This window comes from Stylophora pistillata, chromosome 4 (assembly GCF_964205215.1).
Source record: "Stylophora pistillata chromosome 4, jaStyPist1.2, whole genome shotgun sequence".
NCBI classification, from domain to species: Eukaryota; Metazoa; Cnidaria; class Anthozoa; order Scleractinia; family Pocilloporidae; genus Stylophora; species Stylophora pistillata.
In genome coordinates this window covers 42,273,304-42,297,459 of record NC_142522.1, presented here as the reverse complement: position 1 = coordinate 42,297,459, position 24,156 = coordinate 42,273,304, and the positions used below count along the sequence as shown (strand labels likewise).

Sequence of the window (24,156 nt, the reverse complement as noted above, 5' to 3'; positions counted from 1 at the left end):
CCCGGGAATCACACTTTCGTTTGCTTGTATACCTGCACTCACTTTCGATTAATTGATTTTTTTGTTTTTACGAGGGCCAGGTCATGTGGAATGAACTCTCGTTCAAAATGTTTGTCTTCCCTTTTTTTTTATCACCAACTAAACAAAAGCTGTAAATTGCTATCTTTTCTTATTTGATATTATCATGAAAATTAGCGGCTGTCAAAAACCCCCATAGATAAATCAAGAGTATAAACTTTCTGATCGACTCGTTAATTTTATTTTAAGATTTCAGTAATTTTCAGTTTCCAAAACTGTAAAATTCGTATAGCCCATATATGAGAAGAACACTCAAGCACAACTAGGAACTTTCATTCAGTCAACCAACGCTACAAAGGGTAAGGATTATCGACTGGTAATGGTGCCTGTAAGTCACAAAAATCCCCATAAAGGCAAGTATTTTCATAAGCACTACACGTATGCGTGCAGCGACCGGGTTATACGAGTGCACTCCGGTAAACCCTGATCACGAAAAGCTCGAACATTCGAAAGCACCCGTGCCTCCTCAAGGGTAACAGCTCTTGGATGGATTCTTCATGACTGATCATTACAGTTGTGCATTCGCCAAACTCTCAGCAATGTATTGAATTAATATTGAATTTTTTTTCAGATTCACTTTATATTCCGAAAGAAATGGCACCCATCAAACCATGTATTTGTGCTGATTATGTACTTTTCGAGCAAAATGTAAATGTAAATGAAATGTCATGAATGCATATGAATTACTTAATTAATCTGGTCAAATAGACTGGTTTCAAGCGAGAGGAAAGAGTCCTGATAGTGTTCCTCCGGATAACCCTTCCTTCTTTCATTTGAATATCGCAGCCAGGAATGAAGTAGGCTTAGGGAAAATCAACAATTGAGGCTGAGCAACTTGGAACTTTGTCTTCTATCTTGGTAAAGGCATGCATTGAAGCAAAACAAGCTAATTTACCGAAGCCAGGTTCATTAACTCTTCTAAAATTCAATTTTTATTTTTCAGACCGTCTGACGATTTCAAAATAATTCGTCAAAATAGTAGTTGTTTGCAACTTTGACATCGCCTGCAAGCACAGCCACTTAAAGCTTTGTTGAGGTAACATTGTTATTTTTTTCCAATTTTGAATATCGTTTTCAAACATACAGTGATGGGAAATTTAGTCAAAGCGTGGAATTACTTTATGCTGAAAAATTTCCTTTATTCAAATATTTGAATAAAAACCCACTTTATAAGAAAGGACCAGAACTAGCTTAATCATATATTTCCATTCATAAGCAGCGCTAACCTTCAAGCACGGTTTTTACAATCGACTCGCGCGATACCATAACATACATAACACAGCCGTCTTGTTTAACACACATTGATGATAAAACTTTCAACTTAACTAGATATGTGAAGGTGTAGTCTGATCGTCCGGGTGAGTGTAGTCTTGAGAAGGACTGTTGTCGGTGGCAGTGACTGACGTTTCGATAACCTGTGCGGAAGTCATCATCAGAGTCAAGTGAATGATTGTTGTCAGTAGAATGTTCTTATTCCAGTTCGTGTGAAATGATCGGTTGGTTTTGCCGAGATGTTATTGGCTGTAAGACTCAAGTGACGTAAGTCGGTCGTGATTGGTCTGTTTCGATCTGTCTGTAAAGTTAGGTCGTTCTTTTTCGGTCGTTTGTGATGTTTATGTCGTGAATGAGTCGTTTGTATGGAGCGGGTAGTTGTTGACATCTGTTTAGGGGAGTCTGTTCTAAGTTAGTAAACCAGCTTTCCAGAGTCAGTCGTTGAAAATAGTCAGTGCTGTAGGTTAGGCATTGCCCAGAGTCCCAGTCAATGTTGTGGTTGTTAAGTCGATGATGTTCAGCAATGTGATTGCTGACATCACTTTTTCTCGTCGCCCGTATGTGTTCAGTCAGTCTTGTTGTGAGTTTTCTGCCAGTCTCACCGATGTAGGAGGCTCGGCAGTCGGAACAATTGATCTTATAAATCGTTCCCTGTCTGTTCCTCGGTTCGTCTTTGTCTTTAACGTTGGATAGTAACTGACGTAGTGTGGTGATGGGTTTGTGGGCGACGTGGATATTGAAGGGTAGTAAGATGCGCGAGATGTTTTCAGACATGCCTTTTATGTACGGTATGGTTGCTGTAGTCGTAGGGGTTGCGGTGTCGTTTGTTTCGGTAGTGGTTTGTTTCCACTACCGAAACAAACTATTTTCAAAACGACCCTATTTTCAAAATATATGAACTTCATATATTCATTGCATCTCATTTATCACTTTCACGGGTTTATTACAAATCAACTTAACGGCCTGCTCCCAGTTGGCTTGTTAGCTCAATTGGTAGAGCGCTGCACTAGTATCGCAGAGGTCAGTGGTTCGAGTCCCGTACAGGCCTGATTTTTTTTCAGGTCTGATTTTCGCTATTGCATAAATAGCGCTATCTACTGCGAGGATCGCACATCATACGTATCTAATACCGCAGTTCAAAAAATATATGAACTTCATATATTCATTGCATCTCAAGCTTATTTAAGCTGACAGGAAAGAATTTAACAACTCAATGATTAAGGATTTAATTCTGCGACTATTTTATTCTTTTCTTCTTCTTTCTTCCTCTTCTCCAACTTTCTATACTTCAATCTTCGTTTTTTACCATATTCAAATGTTTTTTTTTTTCTCTTTGTTCGTTTTTTATGCAAAATTTATATGCTCAATTACTTACAGGATCTATTGAGGTGGGGATTTGAAGATTTAACTTTTCACATTTCCCCCGACCCGCGCTGTTGAAGTATTTTGAGAACTGATTGAAATAAGTCAACGGAATCAATGTGGAATATAATATTTTGATTCTGGTCAAACACCGAGGAATTGAAAATAACATAATATGACTCGCCAGCTTAATTATTTGATCTCTCATCTTTTTAAAGACTAGCAAAAACTAACGATAAAAACCGACGATTCGGTGTCATCATGACGCCATTGTCAAGGAGAAATAAAAAATAAAGTTTGTGGCAAGGTGTAACACTAAATTAGCATAAATATGTTACGAGCTAATTAAACAAATACTTTTGCGCGAATTGAATCTTTTTGACGGTCCTTTTAATATGTTCGGGATTCAATTCGCCCGCTATATTCTGCGAACTCTTATATAATTTTTTTTCCTCATCAGTGAGTTTCGCCCACTCTTTGGCAGCAAACGAATTTCTTTCTACCATAGAAAGGTTTCGACACTGATCTAGAATTTAAATACAAAGTGCGCATGAGCGTTTAGTTTAATTACTCTCTTGTTTAGCTCTAAACTATTATCCAATTACTAAAGAACGACAAAAACCCTACTCGATCAAGCATAGTTTGGATTAAGTTCAGTTTGAAAAGAAACATCAAGTTCAAAACGGGTGTTTAACTTCTGTGTTGTTTATTCGTAATATTATATGTGGCATAGAAGAATATTTCATAAACTTTTACCTTTGTTGAACAGCTCCTTACAAAAGTATTGTATGATGTAGGAGCTCGTATGTAGGGGATGCTTTTTACGCTTTTTGCTGACGGTGCGGTATCTTGATCACTTGAAGTCGAACTTGCCGCTGCTTTTCTCTTCTTTCGTTCGCTTCCAATCCAATTCTAAATATTCAATAACAAATAAAGAAGTAATAGTAAATCGAATCGGTTTTTATTTAATTCAAAAGTGTATAACTAATTTATTTAATAGTAAAAGCGCTTGGAAGATTTCACTACGGTGCGTGACATTCGCGGCAACCACCAGTAAAAGGGTCTGAAAACACACGCCTTACCAGCGAGATCACAGAAAAGGATCCAAGCAACATTCCATATTTACGCTACTATCTAATATAAATATATGGAATCTATAAAAGTATTTTAACCAATGCAAGTCTTACCTTTACAGTTTCCTTAGCCCCTTTAGCTTCTGCACTGGCCTGTTCAATGAGATCGTTGTGGGCTTGACCCTTTCCAGTCATGCCATGGTCAAAATACCGAGACAAAATGGATCTTTGAACATCAGTTAACAGATTATTTTTCCTTGATGAAGCCATGACGAAACGATTGGCACAATATTTAAGTCACGATTGACTATGATCTAGATTAGCTATGGTCACGATCAAACGCTGGATAAAGGATATGCGATCTCTTGAGAACGATCAGCTCTTGTTGACATGGTAACAGAACGAAAATGAAATCTGGGAATATTTCACAACGAGAATGCTAAGAATGTATTTTGAAGTGGGCTGATCCAAGCAAGGGAAATTTCTTTCTCCGGGGTGAGCCCACTTCCTCCGAGTGAAGAATGCTTAAGGAAATTTAAATGTAAACACACTAAACAGTTTTTGAAAATAAGTTTCGAAACTCCATTGTTATTTATATGCCAGGAATGATCCAGACGACAAAATTTCCGCACCCTGTTTTATCAAGAGAAAAATGCTGTTAATAGTTTCAAAGTCAACCTTCACACGGCCAAAGCTGACACCCATCAGCCATGCCCATTTGCAAATACCAGCACACATGACCTCGCATATTACTCAAAAATTCTTTATAAAAAGCTTAATGGGGTTGAACGTGTTATATCTGTGACGAACAAATTAAAAATGCACCAAATACATGCAGCTGGGGAATCTGCTTTCGATCTGTTTCTTCACGAATGATGGCTCCTAAATTTAATCACTGTGACAGGAAATGTTTTGTCTTCTCATTCTTTAAGTCAAAGGATGTACGGCGCGGCCAGACTCTCAGGGTATTTTCAAGTGTGTTATAGAGAACGTTTAACTCTTGAAAGAGGTGATTGTTAAATCACATAATTGCGAACACGAATTATGTGAGTTTTCATGATAAAGAACGTTTCTTTACCGTACCTATAGTCGTGGAACTTAATTTCGCGAGAAAGGTGCATTCGAAAATTTGATTGTAGTTTTTCAGCTTCCTCTCAGAAATACAAACTAGCACGCTTAATAATCGGTCTGGTTAATTGGATCCTTAAAAAAAAAAAAAGAAAAAATAAGAAAAAAGGGAAGAAAGAAAGAATGAGAGGGGGAGAGGGTGGAGAGATGGGAGGGATAAATATACTCCAAAATCTTTTGGGGAAACCGGAACAAAATTTGAAATTTGCAAAAAATAAAGAGTATTCAGGGTTAAAAAATTCGGGAGATGGTTTAATTGAGTACAAACCCTATTGCCCGTAATCAAGTTGTAAGTAAGCTAATCTAAGTGCTTGATTGAAATCTGAAAGGTGTCTTGTATCCTCTAACAAATCATCAGTTCTTGCTAGTCATCCTGATACATTCAGATAAACAGAACAGATTTCTTTGCCTGTCTTCGCTTTATAGCCTTGTTTTAATTTTATCATAGGCTTATTCAGATTGAATTCATGAATTTACCCTTTTAGAATAAAACTGCATCAGAAATGGAACAATCTTCAAAAAGCAAATGAAAACTCGGAGAAAATCCAGGTTATTATTAGGTTTTTTCTTTCTAAGACAATTTTTACTAACGCTACTGGTTACGAGTGTTTTTCAAAACAAATACAGCCACGAACCTAAGAGTGCCCTGCGGTAAGGGAAGGCTTCCTCGAGTGTACGAAATTTAAAATATCCGCGTCCTAATTAACGGAGACAGCCTCACGTGACAAGGTATAGCAGTCAGGATGTATGACCTCTGGCAAACGCTTTAAGGCAGAAAAACATGGTACCCTCCTTGTGGAAAATTTCGAAAATAATATTGGCTGTGATCTGAAATATTTAGAAAAAAAGTAAGAGTATGAATGAGTTTTTCAAATTGATACACCCAGACAATCTAGTCATATTTTAATTTTCCGATCATTTTTTGTTTTTTGACTAAAAAAGAGATATAGTTTTAACGCGTGATTTAGACCAATATTAGTGCAGGACGAGTGAGTTTTACAGAAAGACAAGTTAAGGCGAGATTTGAAGTTCTCTTCTTGTGACTTGTGAAATGCTGTTTAAAGAACACGTGACGCGCGGCTCTTTGTTAAATTCGTGCGTGAATCGGGATAAGGAGCTTCTTCTTCTATCACCTTGCTACTTGTAACTACTTGGCATTTCAGAAAAAAAAAAAAAGTCATGCATTTTCGCTTAGTTGCAATATTTTTCAATAAGTGTCTCTTCAAGAATTACCCAAATCAATACAGTAATGATGGCTTTAATGGTGTGCTCGCTTTTACGGCTGACGGTTACAAATTTTGTCCCATTCACGGAAAACTTGAACAGCTTTCCATTGCTGTCACCAAACTTTTTTTAAGGTCAATTTCTTGGACAGCTGATGGTTAAAATTCTTCAATGTTTTACGCATAACCCCTAATTAGTTTAGCCTTTTTACGACTAGGTAACCCCGGCCACGTTTCACCCTAACAACCACTCAGTTAAGTCTATTATTCTCAAAAACTTTAAATTACTTCAAAAGGATTCAGAGACTGGTACTATCTTTTCGCAACTTCCACTCATTTCATTTAAACGCGAAAAAAACATAAGCAATTTTTTGATCGGAAGTTCATTCCAAGCTAATGATCAACCCGGAACCTGTAAATGCGCTCGCGCATGATACAAAACTTGTCCTTTCATTCACAACGCTGAGAAAATATCGGGACCCAAACGATCCAATAAGATCACTGATCACCGTCTTCTCGTGCGCCTCCGCCAACGTAATCTATTGCATAACTTGCAGTTATTGCAAAAAGATATATAGTAAAAACCTGCATACAAGAACATATGGATTAAGAACACCCAGGCTGAAATTTGGTAAAAAAGGCGCATATATATAATAACACATTCAGCCTAAAAATTGAAAATTGATCTTATATATAAAAATTATTCCCTTTTCAGTTTAATAGAACAAACAGTGTCGGTAGCTTTACTGTGGTATTGCACTAAGATCTCTGTATAAATGCTAGTAATTTCACTTGCTGTGTATTGCAAATGTACAACAAATTTTACAAAATTATGTGTTTCATCATAGTTAGTAAATCCCTTACATTTGTTTAGAAGTAAACAATTAAGAACACTTGAGAACACTTTCAGGCTGATCTCACCTGAAATACCCGATATATAAGAACCAAATCAGCCTGAGCCCCAAAAATGGGTGTTCTTGACTGCGGGTTTTTACTGTACGTCAGCGAAACAGGAAGACGACTAGGTGACCGTTTCCGAGAATACCTTCGCGACGTAGAAAGGAACGGCAAGGACGCGTCAAAACCAGTCGCTAGACACTTTAATTTACCTAATCATTCTAAGCAACATATGGCAATCTGCGGTCTTTCCTTACATTTAGGAAGCACGGAAAGCCGCAAAACTCTCGAGCAAAAGTTTATCTTTCCAATCGGCACTCTTGATCCCACAGGTATCGACGAACGCTTTTCATTCCACTAATTTATTCGTGTTTTTCTCGTTGCCATGTTTCCACCAATAGCGTAGCTCCGCTTTTTGCATATAAACCCAAACACATAAGTCATCCTCTAATTATACGCCGTAACCGTGAGAGGTGAAATCCTCGTCATCGTCTCTTATCCCACAATAACGCTAAACTATGAAGTATCGAGTAATGGCAGCCACGCATGGAGTTGCTTCGTACGCTCTGCCATTTTCTGGTCAAGAATATGCGCAACTTTCTACATCAAACAGTAATTTTGCGGTTCTTGTGAGTAAACTCAGCTATCTACAAAAAATTTATCAATTTGAATGGTTTGAAAACTTTGAAGAACTTATTTGTTTAATCAAGGTTCTTCTTGAAATCAACGATATCGGCGAATTCTCAGAAGACCAAACCCACACGACCCAAGGCCAGAAGACCAAACCCACAAACCCAAGGCTCTGATTCTGCATCATTGCGAGCAAAGCTAAAGAAAGCTTATTCGTCGAAAGATAAACTACTCGCCCTACAAGCTAACAACCCGAACGACTCGAACGTGCCTTCGGTTGAACTCGCTAATTCAGAGGGGCCTGCCGCAGCGGCCGTTCTTGACATCTCTTCAAATAGATCAAGTCCTCTGGCTTCCTGTGGATGCTGTTCTACGGTAAATTTACTGTTACTGCCTTCAAAGAATCCCTGCTGACATAGCAATTGCTACTTGTTATAACTTTAGCGATCTTCTTATTTTTTTCAATGCTAAGTTGTGCTCAAAGACAGAAAAAAAAACCTTCGAACATTGTTAGCTGAGCTATAAGCTCCAATTTAAAAATGGTGCAATATTAGACGTGGAATGAGGTCAAGATGATAGCGAGTATTGCTCCAACTACTGGTGGCGAAGACATATGCTCGTATCTCCACCTTGACGGGATCGCGGTGCGCTTCAACTTAGACACTGCAAATATGATCAGTGCTGCTCTTCTTGAGCCAATGCAGGATTATAGCCCGCTTGCGTGTCTTCCTCCATTTTCCAACAACTCTGAAGTCTTAACGATCCGCCCATCAAAGGTCTTTAAGCTTCTTTTAGAGCTGAATCCAATAAATGCCGGTGGCTCTGATGGCATTAACAACTGGCTTCTTCGGGAATATACTAACTTACTAACTTCCCCGGTTTGCGAGATTCTAAACTCATTATTCGCCGAGCAGTCGGTCGTGGAAGGATGCGATTTTTGGGTTGCGCATTCCGAGCGGGGTTGCTCGTTGGGTCTGTGACTTCCTTATGGACATGCAGCAGTGAGTAAAGCTTTCAAGTGAGTGTTTCTCGGAATGGGGAGCCGTTCCATCTGGAGCGCCTCAAGGCACCAAACTTGGACCCTGGCTCTTCACTCAAATGATCAATGATCTTCACACACCCGGCTCCGAGGCTTGGAAATATGTGGATGATACAACACTAGCTGAGGTGGTCCCAAGGAGAGGACACTAAGTGCAATGCAAGTCGCTGTAACAGCTGCGGAACAATCGTCTATCACAAACAAGTTTTAGCTGAACCCAGATAATGGTAATGAGCTGCTGATTGACATTAAAAGAACACAACACCAGTTTGATGTGATTACTGTCAGCTCTAAGGAAGTTGAACGTGTAAACAGTGCTAAAACGCTAGGCGTAACAATAGCCAGCACCCTACGATTGAATTGTCATATTTCTGAGGTACTAACAAAGGCCAAAAAGCGGATATTCTTTCTCATATTGCTTTAGCGCCCCAAAGTTCCGGCTCGTAATATCATCAGTTTCTAGCATACTTGTATTAGACCTCTACACGAATATTGTGCTCTTCTTTACCATCATGTACTGCCTGATTATTTGAGCAACGACATAGAACGTGTCCAAAAACGCGCCCTTTCTGTAATTTCACCTGACCTATCATATCTCGACAACCTTTCATTGTTAAATTTTACCTCACTGAAGAATAGACGTATCGGGCAATGTAATAAATGTTTCGAGGCTGATAGTTTCTAAAGAAACGGTTTGGAGCTGCGTCGGTGGGGGTAACGAAATAATTTGAATATATCAACAAACTTGAAATGGTAAATTGACCACCGTTACGATTATAAAATCTGACGTTGCTTTTCATTCCACTAATTTATTCGTGTTTTTCTCGTTGCCATGTTCCCACCAATCACGTAGCTCCTTTTTCTGCCTTTAAAAGGACACACAACCCACAATTCCTCTATTCGCTCCGACGAAGGGTTAACGCTCGAAACGTCAGCTTTTATAATCGTAACGGTGGCCAATTTACCATTTCAACTTTGTTGATATATTCAAATTAATAAATGTTTCGAACCGATAGTGTCCAATACCGAGCACAAAACTATTTTTTTTCCACCGAAGAACCATATTACTGATAATCTTAGAAATAAACGTCTGTTTGTTAACCCAATAATGTGCACCAAGCGTTTCTCCCAGTTCTGTGTGTATGCATTATTCTTGTATTATTCTTGTACATAATATGCTATGTGAACTGATAATTTATGATTTTAGCCAGTATTGAATTGTAAATATTTATGCAATTCAGCCTCATTAGGCTGCCATGTGATTTTTTGATAAAGCTATTTATCTATCTATCTATCTATCTATCTATCTGTCTATCTATCTATCTGTCTATCTATCTATCTGTCTATCTATCTTTAGATTTGATCTATCGGTAGAGTCCCATGCATCGTATGAAACATAGTCTCCTGTCTTCAGTTAACTAGATATCCAATGGTAGCTTTATCTCTTTTTCCCGTTAATTTGATATAAAAATATAACGCTTCCTAAGTAACACGCAATAACTGTAGTGGGTCAGAATGCTAGCTGGATTCGGCATCGTAGGATGGTCAACTTTGACATTCAACGCTATCTTTCTGCAAGATTAATCAGCGTTTTTAGAAATCTCTCCTGCGAGATGTTATTAAAATTGTTCCTTTGTCTTAAAAAATTATCCTGATGTGAACACTGTTCACATTTGCCAGATGACTGAATATATTAGCAGATTATCCACCTGATGTAAGAGAAACTCGCCTGCCGGAAATATGATGTATGAATCGTGGTCGACTTTACACGGTCTGAGAAATTCGGTTATAATGTTGCAAATTTATCTAAAAAGAGGATGTGCGGCTTGGAGGGTGATTTGCATGTTCAGTGGAGCACGTAGTAAAGAATTAGAATTAATTGTCGTAATTGCGAGTTCGCCTCGACTGCGCGCGGCGGGGAGATTAGGTCAAGTGACTTATAATTTAAAAGGAACAATTTATGCTGTAACAACATTCGAAGATGGTCATCAACGGTCGTAAACGCAAGCATCAAGATAAAGCGTCGAGATAGCGAATCAAGGGTTCCAACTACTCAGAAACACAAATTGTAAGTTACGAAACCGTTTATCATTTCGACTAAGAATATTGTAGATAATAATGTATCCCGAAATTATTTAATTTTCAGTTGACTACGACGTAGCCACGAATGTAACGAGCAGTGTCTCACTCTAGTACAAATATAATCTGACAACGTTGATCCCTGGTGGGCTAATCTTTAGAATAAGTAGCCCCTTCAACCATAGGAGCGAATCAGAGGGTATTGGCGCACAATGAACTATATCCATTGAATTCTGATGCACTTTTGCGTACCATATACACAATATTTTGTCCTGCTTTAGTAATAATAATAATGATAATAATAATGACAATAATAATAATAATAATAATAATAATAATAAAAGTATCATATATATAGCGCTTTATACAAAAGTTCTAAAGCACTTCACCTAAGAAATAGACAATAGAATAATAAAACCTACAATACCTAGGAGATAAGATAAGATTTAAAGAGATAAGTTTTTCGAGATGACTTAAAAGCATCGACACCGAGACTACGCCTAATATAGCTGGGGCATATATAAATTTTTAAAGGGAAAAACCCCAGGAACCTGTTTTTTCAGTTTCCTTTGTATGTATACCTGCAATCACTTTGGATTATTGCTTTCTTCCGAAGAACAATTAAGCACAGTTGGGAACTTTTGATTTAATCAACCATTACTATAGAAGGTAAGGATTTTCGTCTGCTGATGGTGACAGTAAAGGCACAAAAATCTGCATAGAGGCAAGTATATTGATAAGCAATACAGGTATGCGTGCAACGAGCGGGTTATACAAATTCGCTCCGGTAAAATCCTTAAAAAGCTTTTAAAAACATTCGAAAACAGCCGCGCTTCTTCAACTGTAGAAGCTCTTGGATATATCCTTCCTGACGGATCATTACAGATGTGCAACGATATCTTCGCCAAGCTTTCAGTACTGAATTAAGAGCGACTCTTTTTCAAGACCGCGTGAGAGGTTGCACATCGACCGAAAAATGACTATCCTCATATTTCAATCAGAGACACCTTATAGTAAACATAGAAACGTGGTAAGGTATTTTTTCCCGGACTTACTTCTTTGTCCTAGAAAATTCACGAAACTGAAGCGAGTGTCGGTAGCCATAAAATGGCGGAAATCAGGGCTCCGAGCAGAGGCAAATGAACTTTGTTTAAGGCAGAAAAACCTGCCTTTCTGTTAAAGGCAGGTTTTTTCTGTCCTAGAAAATTCTCGAAACTGAAGCGAGTGTCGGTAGCCATAAAATGGCGGAAATCAGGGCCCCGAGTAGAGGCAAATGAACTTTGTTTAAGGCAGAAAAACCTGCCTTTCTGTTAAAGGCAGAAAATGGAGATACGTTATTGGTATATTAACGTAACTCCATTTTCTGCCATTAAAAGCACATTCAACCCGCAATTCCTCTTTTCGCTCCGACGAAGGGCTAACGCTCGAAACGTCAGCTTTTATAATCGTTACGGTGGCCAATTTAGCATTACAACTTGATTAGCAGAATTGATTCCTTGTTTGTTATTGTAAATCAAAGAGCAGAAACTCATTGCAACACATTTGTTTTTCTGAGTTTGTCCAAATACCAACTCATTAGCTTGGCTATATGGCGCTGCTACTGTTTTGCTAGGGTCGATGTACATTGGAGTAGGACCAGGGTTTTTCTCTATATCTGAACTCAGTGGAAACTTACAATACTTTGGTAGGTGTGGTTGACTCTTATAAAGACACATGGGTCTAATTACAAGAAAACATTGATAAATACCCACTTGCTCTATATGCCTTTACAGAACAATTCAACAAATGCTTCTTCTCGTGTCGTGTAACTTTATCTAATCTTACCCTCCTCGTATTAAGCTTACAAACATTCCTTGTAACTCTTCTAACCTTCACATAACGACGTAGCTAAGAGGACTTCGGTATGCTTGGACGAATACGCTCATAAACAAATTCGATTCATTCAGTTCTCTGCCCTTTCTTCTGAGACGTTTCAGAGTAGCTTCTGGTATTCTACTGGGTTCTCGATCATATTTAAATACACGGTTGTGTTTACATGTAAACAGAATATGAAATAGCTCGTTTGATAGAGCAGCTTTCGCTTGATATTTCTCGATACAAGGTTCACTCGTCAAGATCGCTCGTAAATTGTCCTCTCGTAAAGTTCGCGGACCGACTAGTTCCCAAGACGTTCCACAAGTTTTAGCGTGGGTTTACCGCGAACAGTGTGTGACTTTGTATGTATATTGAGCGTAATAGCCATCGAATTTCTTTCGCGTGCATCAAGCAAGGAATTGTCCATGAAAGCAGCCATTGCTTTAAACCATGCACTCTGGGGTACATTCTGCGCATACCCTTACCCTTCGCGCATGCGCTGTAGTGGAACTGCGATTTTGTGACTGAACACACAGACACACACACGAAAAAAAAAAACAACAAAAAACAACCGATTTTATACCTCGGGTGTTTCCTCCGGAAAGCTCGAGTAAAAAAAGATTAGGGAAAGGATCAAAAGTCAGAATAAAGACGAAACAGAGGCAAAGTACCAAATAATCGAAATAGACTACCAAGGTGGACTAGAATTGAAGATAAATGTATAATGAACGATTTGAAATTTGTAATCCCAAATAAAAACAAAGAATCTTAGCTGAGTTAAGAAAGTTTTTCCCAAATTGGAAACTGTTCGCAAACTAAAACAACTGTATGGAGAAAAATATTATGCCTTTAATACTTCAGCTAATGTTACTTTAGCTAAACTCGTGCCGTAAAGTTATATCTGAACACCTAAAGGTTGTCAGCAAACCGATGTTGAGGCCCTAACAGATTTCATTTTAGATTATCCTTGGCTTCCTGTCTCATTTCGTATTAATTTCAAGATTCTACTTTTAACTTTCAAAGCCATTCGCAAATCCGCACCGTCCTATATCAATGATCTTGTCAAAATTAATTAGTTCTAATGACGGAATACTGCAATCTTACCCGAATTTTAAAACTTTAAAAACCCTAGGCGACCGTGCTTTCGTTGTTTCGGCGCCGAAACTCTGGAATGATTTACCTTCGGAAATTAGAATGGCTAAATCTGTCGACACTTTTAAAAAACTCTTAAAGACACATTTTTTTAGTAAGGCTTTTTATTCTTAGTTAGCTTAGCTCTTAATATTTTAATATTGATGTAACTGGCATCTATTACAAAGCATTGTTATAATAATGTAATTAGTATTTATTTCATGCATCGTTGTAATGATGTAATTAGTATTTATTCCATGCATTGTTGTAATGCGCAGTTGATCATCCCGTCATGGAAACGGCGCGATATAAATCCACAATTTTATTTTTTAGATCGAGCGCCAATTCCCAACACACCTCCAACAGTCGGACTAGATCACCTGTTCTTTAGGCGTTGGATGAAGGAGAGGTCACAAAGATGCGGTACATTCTACAGGGGTTACTAGCCCTAGTAAGGCATCTTTTTAGGACAATTATTTAGCTAACTCTTTTTTCAGGTTTTTCTCTTCTAGAATTATTATTCTGAGGACGTTTTCCAAAGTGTTGCAAAGCGCTGGTCTAGTCAAATCTTGCTCAAGATTTTCTTTAAATTTGTTATTTTGCTTGTAAAGGCTTCAGGAGGCAGCCTTCTTTATTACGGAGGCTGCGCTAAGGAAGAAAAATAAGCAGTTACCACAAAGAATAACTTCTTACTAAATTAGCGCGAGGGCCATACTAAGGATTATTTCTCCAAAATCGTAGCAGTACGGAACGAGAGCAAAGAGGTGTGTACAGAAACTACCGAGGGCGGTATAACTCAGAATCGGTTCAGGTTAAGGTCATTTCGCCATGGGAAATTATATTGCTTTTCTGATCGAACACAGTGTTAACTGCTAAAATGTGTTTCAAATTCCGGAGTTAACCACAGGGTGGCTTATAGATTATGTCTTGACTTAAATGCCGATGTTGCGATATTCACAAATTTCAGCCTGGTTTTTCCGTGCGGAAATGAAAAGTCCCAAACTAATTTCAACGCTATTTCCGCTTGCCATGAGTTTAAACTGAACCAATTCTGAGTTATACCGCATTGTGAAAATGATAATTGAAAATTTGCTACGAAATGTCATATTTGAATTGAAATATTGGTGATTTTCAAAAGCTTTCCGTGAACTCCAAATTAAATGAAATGGTCCAATTTTAGACTTGCACCATACCTCAGTCCTTCTGATACAAATTCATAAAATTGATGCGAGCTTGCTTTCTTTTGAGCTTTTCATGGACCAAGTCCATTTGCCTCTCCTCGAGGCACTAATTTTCGCCATTTTACGGCTACCAACGCTCGTTCCAGTTTTCTTGAATTTTCTAGAAGAAAGAAGCAAGTCGGGGAAAAAAACTTTACCACGTTATTATGTTAACTACAAGGCGTCTCTGGGCAAAAATAGGAAGGTCTTCAATTTGTCGACCATGTGCCACACTTTTCGATTTTCACTCGGTCAATTCACAAAGGCGCTCTTAATATTTAGATTTTTCAGATTCAATCTATAACCCGAAAGAAATGGCAGTCAAACCCTGTAGTTGAGCTGATTATGTGCTGGTTACGCAAAATGTAACCTAGTAGTTTTTATGATACAGCTCTTTCCACTTCTGCAGCTTTTCTTTGGTCCTTTCTAAAAAAGCAAGGCATCTTCAACCCGGTCATTGACTTGCAATCCTCCAGCACCTTTAGTTTTGGTGCTCTGGCTCATGGCCTCTTGGTTCTGTTGTCCATTAGATTTTAATCCAAGAAGTTGTCAATGCAAACCTTTTGGCCACCATCGAATCGGTATTAAGTGCAAAAGAATATCGCAGTTACAAATGAAGTAGGCTTGGGGTAAACTAACAATTAAGGCTGAGCAACTTGGAACTTTATATCTTTTATCTTCGTAAAAGCATCCATTGAAGCAAAACAAGTTCATTAACCCTTTTGAAATTCGATTTTCGTTTTTCAGACCGTTCGATGAAAATGAATATTGAAATTACCTCATTATAAGTTAATATTCAACGATTTTAAACTAATTAGGCAGAATAATATTTGTTTTGTAATTTTAACATCGCCTGAAAGCAGACCCGCTCAAAGCCTTACTGAGGTAATATTTTTCTATTCTTTCCAATTACTATTATTCCTAACATAGAGTGGTGGGTAATTTAGTCGACGCTTGAAATTACTTTATGCGGAAACGTTTTCCTTCGTTTAAATATTTGAATAATGACCCAGTTTGTTAGAAAGGACTAGAAAGAGCTTCATCCTGTATTTCCATTCATCAGCAGCCTTCAAAAACGATTTTTACAATCAATTCGTATTATACCAAACGTACATAACACAGTCGTCTCGTTTAACACCCTATGCTGAAAAAACTTTAAACCTATTTACACGTAGCAAATATACAAATTCTCTGAGGGATGGAACATCTTACATTTGGAGAAAGGCAGAAAATGGAGCTACATTATTGGTGGGAACATGGCAACGAGAAAAACAAGAATAAATTAGTGGAATGAAAAGCGTTCGTTGATCCCCGTGGGATTTAGACTGCCGTTCGTTGATCCCCTGTGGGATTTAGCATACATGTATCTCGAAAATCATACACTATGCAGATAGTGGATAATTCATTTGTTAATTTTCACTGGATATATACATATATTTTTGTTTAAATTGAACAGATGAGCAAGGCATCTTCAATCCGGTCATTGACTTGCAATCCTTTAGCACCTTTAGTTTTGGTGCTCTGGCTCATGGCCTCTGGGTTCTGTTGTCCATTAGATTCTAATCCAGGACGCTGTCTGTGCAAACCTTTGGGCCACCATCGAATCAGTATTAAGTGCAAAGGAATTACAAACATACCGCGTGACCTTCCCCCCAACACGGCAATACTGTAAGTACCTTCTTGCAACTTCGTTCTTGTATTAGATCATATTAGGAAACTGGAAGACAAAGACAATCGATAACGTTCCTCTCAAGTCAATCCTTTTATACTACACCGCTCCTTTATCGACTTTTTCCTCTTTAGGGATTTGTCAAACCACCAAATGAGCTCCTCGTGGGCTGAGGCCGAGGAACATTTTTGTGTCACACATCACACAGTAACATAAGAAGCAATCATTTGCATGGCTGAGAGGGCTGAGCAAATGTTGTAGTGTTTCGATCAATAGCGTAATTTTATGATCAAAAACTGGAAAACTGAGGAAATCCCTCCCAAGAATCCCTCTCTAGTCAATCCTTTTGTACTCCATCGCTCCCTTATCAATGTTTTCCTCTCTAGGAACATGTCAAGCAATCAACTGAGCTCGATCCAAGATTATACTTTTAGAAAGCTGACAATGCTCAAGGCAATCTAAGTGAACGAAAGAAGCTTGCTCGCGTATCAATGTTTAATGATCGTTTCATAAGCGCGCGTTACTGTAAATACGAGATAGTAGCAACTTTACGATCCAGACATTGTGTGTTTTGTCTGGAGCGTCGCCGTATGTCGCCTGTTGTTTAAAGAACCAACGAGGTTCCGGCGTAGCATCGAGTAAGCTTTAATCAATCCCGTATCCCTTGCCTGTTTCTTTGATTTTGTTGGAGCGATAAGCTTTTCTTGGACAAGAAATAAAATTTCAAGTGCTATGTTCATTTTATTAAGCTTCAAAGATACGTACCATTAAACAGGACTACATCGTTCTTTGTGGCGTTTGTTATTGAGATGACATTTCCCAGTTTTTATCTGTTTACTTATTTTCTTTGTTCCTAAGTACCAGCCTTTTCAAATAGTTCTAAATCTAAATCTAAATCTAAATATCGTTATGTCAGCAAAATCGTTTAGGACATCACGCCAACTCTAAGATAATAATAAGTGAAGCTATACTAAATATACAACACTATTAAAAACTATTGAAAATTATCAAAAACTATTTAAAACTACCGATAAATAAATTTAAGTTAGTTTGTTTTTAAAAATACGAAGGGATTGGCTGGAAACAGCTTATTTTGGGAGTTTGTTCCATTCAGTTATTGTCCTGGGGAAAAAAGAAAATCTAAAAATATCTTTATGTCCTTTCGGTACAATAAATTTAAAATCATGGCTTCCTCGAGTTCTCCTTTCTTTGTTTTTTATCAAATAATCCCCCCAGTCCCCATCTAGGAGGCCGTGACACATCTTGTACAAAGTGGAGAGCCTTGCATTTCTTCTCATTGTTTTAAGTGTGTCCCAGTGTAGGTCTTGCAGCATTTCCGTCACGCTCATTGTTCGATCGTAATTTCCAGTGACAAAGCGGGCTGCTTTCCGCTGTACCCTTTCTAGAGCGGCTCTATCTTTCTGGTAATGTGGGTCCCATGCGCTACAGGCATACTGGAGTTTTGGCTTCACAAGTGTCATGTACACGGTTTCTTTCACTGACTTTGGACAATTCCACAGGTTTCGCTTGAAAAGTCCCAGCACCTTATTTGCCCTAGATGTGATTGTTTCAATGTATGGTGACCACCTCATTTTGTTATCGAGCGTTACCCCCAGATAAGGATGAGATTCCACTTCTAGGATTTGTCCACAGAATAGGTATTCTCGCTTTGGAGGATCCCTCTTGGTTGTAAAACACATGATCTTAGACTTTGAAGGATTCAATTCCATCTTCCACGTTTGTTGCCAGTCTTCTAATCTATATTCTATCTATTCGCTCCGACGAAGGGCTAACGCTCGAGACGTCAGCTTTTGTAATCGTTACGGTGGCCAGTTTACCACTTCAACTTTGTTGATATATCCAAATTATCTCGTTACTCCCACCGACGAAGCCCCAAACAGTTTCTTTCGAAACTATCATCCTCTCTTCTAATCTATACAAGTCCTCTTGGAGATCGGCTGTATCTTCATCACAACAAATTTTCCCATATAACAATGCATCATCAGCAAAAAGTCTAACAGTAGATTTAAGAGTATCAGGTAAGTCATTTATATACATTGAGAACAGTAGCGGTCCTAAGACTGTTCCTTGGAGAACACCAGATGTCGTAACTTAAGGGGCAGATGATGCCCCCTCAATTACCACTGATTGGGTACGCTGTGTTAGGAACGATTGAAACCAGTCAAGTAGTGGGCCACGAATTCCGTAATAATCAAGTTTCTTCAAGAGTCGGCGATGGGGAACTTTGTCGAATGCTTTTGAAAAATCAAGGATTGCGGCGTGAATTGTTCAGTCACTTATTATTTGAAATCAAAATTTGAGAGAGCTATTCTTATTTTTTTTACCTATAGCAATCTCTTATGCCAAAGCAATCTCTTAAGCGTGCCCTGGGCTGAACTTAAAGATTAATGATAAATGTGCATCAACATCTCTGGACTTCTATTTTAATAGGATAGAAAATTTGTGGAACAATATACTTAATGATGTTAGGCAGGTTGAGTTTATTGACTCCTTTAAGCGTACATTTAAGTCGTTTTATTTCAAGAGACTTTTCAACGTTTTTGATGGTGACAACTTTCGTACCTTTGAAATAATTCCTCCTAAATGTCGCCAAGTAAATACCCTTGATGCTTGCACTTGTTAAGCAGCCTATTTAGTCTATTTAAATTATTAGGTTAATATTTAGGAGAGGGTTGGGTTGGAGCTTAAACTTAGTAGGGGACTTATGTCCTATTGTTTTGCTCCGCTACTGCTTTATCAAATCCTTAAGTAAATGAAGTGAATAATCAAATTAAAGACCTTTTCTCAGAGCACATTCCATCTTCGAAACTTAACAAAGATGAACGTATAGTTTGGGTGTGTAAATATATAAATGCCATCAGTGTAATGTAATATGTATGTTCCGTTGAGAATTTAAACAGGCGAGGAAGATCCTATTTTTACTAGGTGATTTTAATATTAACCTACTAAATTGTGTAAACCATCTTGCTTCTGAAAAATTTCTTAATATGATGAACTCTAATTGTTTATAGCCTTATATTCTCCAACCAACCCGTGTTACTGATAGAAGTGCCACCTTAATTGACAACATTTTTGCTAAAACGTAAAACTTTAATGCTCTTAGTGGAAATCTAGTTACGGAGATTTCTCAGTGATCATTTCCCACAGTTTCTGATCATTGAAGACCTTAAAGTCAATTATGCCTCCTTAAATTGTTTAAAATGTTTGTTGATGAAGTATCTCACCTTGATTTCTCATCTATCTACAATAGTAATTTAAACACTGATGGCAAGTTTGATCTTTTCTATAACCAAATCGACTCTGTTTGCAAGAAGCATTTACCTTAGATGAGGCTTTCCAAGAAGGAGGTTAAAATATTGTGCAAACCTTGGATCACTAGAGAAATCCTTGCTAAAATTAAATATAGAGATACTTTATTCCAAATTACTTAAAATTAAACGGTTAGATCCTAATATTCATTATCTCTATAAAAAAAAAAAAATAGAAACAGGGTTGTTAAAGATCTGAAAGATAGTAAATCCAAATACTTTAATCAACATTTTTCTTTAAATAAGTCTAACATGCAGAAGTTGTGGTCTGGTATTAGGTCAATTTTAAATATTGGTAAATGTGAAAAAAGTTATATAACTTGCATTTTAAATAACTATAAGTCTGTTAATAACCCTTATGACATTTCTAACATCTTTAACAACTTCTTTGCTAATATTGAAAAGACTACGGAGAAGAGAATCCCCCGGGGAAGTCATAACCCCTTATTCTACCTTAAGGGAAACTACTGAGGAGAATTATTTTTTATCCCCTATCACTTTAAAGACATTTGGACTTTTATTGGTATGATGGATGCTAGCAAGTCTTCTGGCCCCTACAGTGTACCTGTTATTATTTTGAAAAATATTAGGGACTATATACCCGAGCCTTTTGCATTTTTAGTCAATGATTCCTTTGTTAGTGGTAATTTTCCTGTGAAATTAAGATTAGAGAGGATTACTCCTGTTTTTAAGAAAGGCTCAAGATTTGACATAGAAAATTATAGACCAATTTCTGTTCTTTCTAACTTTAGCAAACTATTTGAAAAAGCTATGTGCCATTGCCTCTACAGTTATTTAGAAGAATTAAAATAACTTTATCCACTTCAGTTTGGTTTCAGAGAAAAATGATCGACTACCCATGCTTTTATATCATTGAATCTATTCGGCAGTCCATAGATAATAATGAATTTGGCTGTGGTATATTTATAGATCTGAAAAAAGCATTTGATACTGTTAATCACACAATCCTATTAACTAAGTTTAACCATTATGGAATAAGAGGTGCATTATGGAATAAGATCTGCTGTGTTTGATTGGTTTAAATCTTACTTATTCCAAAGAGAACAATTTATAAATGTTACTGGTTATAACGCACCTTCATTACCAGTGACTTGTGGTGTCCCACGACGATCTATTTGAGGACCCCTTTTATTCTTGCTATAAGTAAATAATTAGCCCAATACTTCTGGCTTACTAACATTCCATCTATTTGCTGATGATACTAAAATTTACTTTTCTAGCAAAAACCTTGGCTACCTTGAAACAACCCACACTCGTGAGCAAAAATCTGTTGCTGGATGGATGAAATGTAATCGATTAGCACTTATTATAACAAAAATTTAACTTTATTTTATTTTATTTTTTTTTCATTCCAGTAAACTTAAACCTAATCAGTCATTAAGAATTAAAATTGATGATGAACTAATTAATAAAGTTGACTCCACTAAGTGCCTAAGCATAACTCTTAACGTGATTTTCGATCGATACCAGCCTTGATTTATCAAAAGTGGTTTCAATTTTAAATCCTGAAAACAGCAAGCTAGATTGTACATTGTTGTCCAATTGTATGAGGCATACAGTATTTTTGGTATCACATATCACACAGTGACATAAGAGGCAACCATTGGCATAGCTGAGAGGGTGGAGTTAAAATTTCTTTCTCCTTAGAGACGTGTCAAATAATAAGTTGGAACTTATTCCTGAGAAAGCGTTCCAGAATCTGACGAGTTTAAACGACTTTTAAGTAGACAAAATCTAACAAAGGGAATTTATACTAACAGAAGGGACTACAAATCCCCTGATTTCCATTAATTCAAAGTAATTTTAGATCGAAACCAGCCTTGAATAGTTAAAAGCTGTTTAAATTCTAAATCCGAAAAACAGCGAGCTTGATTATTTATTGTTGTCCAATTTTCTGCGGCAGAGAATACTTTTCTATCACATATCACACATTAAAATAAGTAAAAATTATTTTCATAGCTGAGAGGGTGGAGTTAAATTTTTTTCTCCTTAGATTCTTGTCAAGTAACATGTTGAAGCTTATTCCTGAGAAAGCGTTCCAGAATCTGACCAGTTTAACCTATTTGTAAGTAGACAACATATAACAAAGGGTATTTATACCTATAGAAGGAAATACAAATCTATAGATTGCCATTTACTTAGAGTGACTTTCCATTGAAACTAGCCTTGATTTATCAAAAGTGGTTTCAATTTTAAATCCTAAAAACAGCGAAGTTGATTGCACATTCTTGTCCAATTGTATGAGGCCTAGAATAGTTTTGGTATCACATATCACACAGTGATATAAGAGGCAACCATTGGCATAGCCCTGAGGGTGGAGTTAAATTTTTTTCTTCTTAGAGACGTGTCATATAACAAGTTGGAGCTTATTCCTGAGAAGGCGTTCCAGAATCTGACCAGTTTAAAGGTTTTGTAAGTAGACAACATATAACAAAGGGTATTTATACCTATAGAAGGAAATACGAATCTATAGATTTCCATTAATTTAGAGTGACTTTCCATCGAAAAATAGCCTTGATTTATCAAAAGTGGTTTCAATTTTAAATCCTAAAAACAGCGAAGTTGATTGCACATTCTTGTCCAATTGTATGAGGCGTAGAATAGTTTTGGTATCACATATCACACAGTGATATAAGAGGCAACCATTGGCATAGCCCTGAGGGTGGAGTTAAATTTTTTTCTTCTTAGAAAACTGTCATCTAACAAGTTGGAGCTTATTCCTGAGAAAGCGTTCCAGAATCTGACCAGTTTAAACGACTTGTAAGTAGACAACATATAACAAAGGGTATTTATACCTATAGAAGGAAATACGAATCTATAGATTTCCATTAATTTAGAGTGACTTTCCATCGAAACTAGCCTTGATTTATCAAAAGTGGTTTCAATTTTAAATCCTAAAAACAGCGAGGTTGATTGCACATTCTTGTCCAATTGTATGAGGCTTAGAATAGTTTTGGTATCACATATCACACAGTAAGATAAGAGGCAACCATTGGCATAGCTGAGAGGGTGGAGTTAAATTTTTTTCTCCGTAGAGACGTGTCATATAACAAGTTGGAGCTTATTCCTGAGAAACTGTTCCAGAATCTGGCGAGTTTAAACTCCTTGTAAGTAGAAAACATCTAACAAACGGTATTTATGCTAACAGAAGAGACTACAAATTCCCTGATTTTTCCATTAATTTAAAGTGACTTTAGATCGAAACCAGCCTTGAATCGTTAAAAGCTGTTTTAATTCTAAATCCGAAAAACAGCGAGCTTGATTGTTTATTTTTGTTCAATTTTCTGCGGTAGAAAATACGTTTTCTATCACATATCAGACATTAAAATAAGAAACAATCATTTTCATAGCTAAGAGGGTGGAGTTAATTTTTTATTTCCCTAGAGTCTTGAAAGGGAACATGTTGAAGCTTATTCCTGAGAAAGCGTTCCAGAATCTGACCAGTTTAAAGGTTTTGTAAGTAGACAACATATAACAAAGGGTATTTATACCTATAGAAGGAAATACGAATCTATAGATTTCCATTAATTTAGAGTGACTTTCCATCGAAACTAGCCTTGATTTATCAAAAGTGGTTTCAATTTTAAATCCTAAAAACAGCGAAGTTGATTGCACATTCTTGTCCAAGTGTATGAGGCGTAGAATAGTTTTGGTATCACATATCACACAGTGAAAGAAGAGGCAACCATTGGCATAGCCCTGAGGGTGGAGTTAAATTTTTTTCTTCTTAGAGAACTGTCATCTAACAAGTTGGAGCTTATTCCTGAGAAAGCGTTCCAGAATCTGACCAGTTTAAAGATTTTGTAAGTAGACAACATATAACAAAGGGTATTTATACCTATAGAAGGAAATACGAATCTATAGATTTCCATTAATTTAGAGTGACTTTCCATCGAAACTAGCCTTGATTTATCAAAAGTGGTTTCAATTTTAAATCCTAAAAACAGCGAGGTTGATTGCACATTCTTGTCCAATTGTATGAGGCATAGAATAGTTTTGGTATCACATATCACACAGTAAGATAAGAGGCAACCATTGGCATAGCTGAGAGGGTGGAGTTAAATTTTTTTCTCCGTAGAGACGTGTCAAATAACAAGTTGGAGCTTATTCCTGAGAAACTGTTCCAGAATCTGGCGAGTTTAAACTCCTTG

The 24,156-nt window shown here is 37.2% G+C and overlaps 2 protein-coding genes across 4 annotated transcripts; one reads left to right on the top strand and one right to left on the bottom strand.

Moving 5' to 3' along the window:
• The first annotated feature begins 86 nt into the window (after window positions 1-86).
• Window positions 87-17,847, top strand: LOC148733831 (leucine-rich repeat-containing protein 3B-like). 3 transcript variants are annotated; one of them, XM_088757303.1, is made up of 5 exons: window positions 87-377; window positions 1,022-1,114; window positions 14,100-14,217; window positions 16,443-16,654; window positions 17,042-17,847. In XM_088757303.1, the coding sequence occupies exons 3-5, from the start codon at window positions 14,185-14,187 to the stop codon at window positions 17,115-17,117; spliced, it is 321 nt and encodes a 106-aa protein (XP_088613429.1). In that variant the 5' UTR covers window positions 87-377; window positions 1,022-1,114; window positions 14,100-14,184; the 3' UTR covers window positions 17,118-17,847. The 3 variants fall into 3 exon arrangements, with proteins under 3 accessions (XP_088613429.1, XP_088613430.1, XP_088613431.1); XM_088757304.1 differs by having other exon boundaries at window positions 87-431; XM_088757305.1 differs by having other exon boundaries at window positions 87-936.
• Window positions 3,327-4,199, bottom strand: LOC148733832 (uncharacterized). Its single transcript, XM_088757302.1, has 2 exons — window positions 3,900-4,199; window positions 3,327-3,624 (listed from the first exon to the last, which is right to left on the bottom strand). Exons 1-2 carry the CDS (start codon window positions 4,053-4,055, stop codon window positions 3,403-3,405), a joined length of 378 nt encoding a protein of 125 aa, XP_088613428.1. The 5' UTR covers window positions 4,056-4,199; the 3' UTR covers window positions 3,327-3,402.
• Window positions 17,848-24,156: the final 6,309 nt, after the last annotated feature.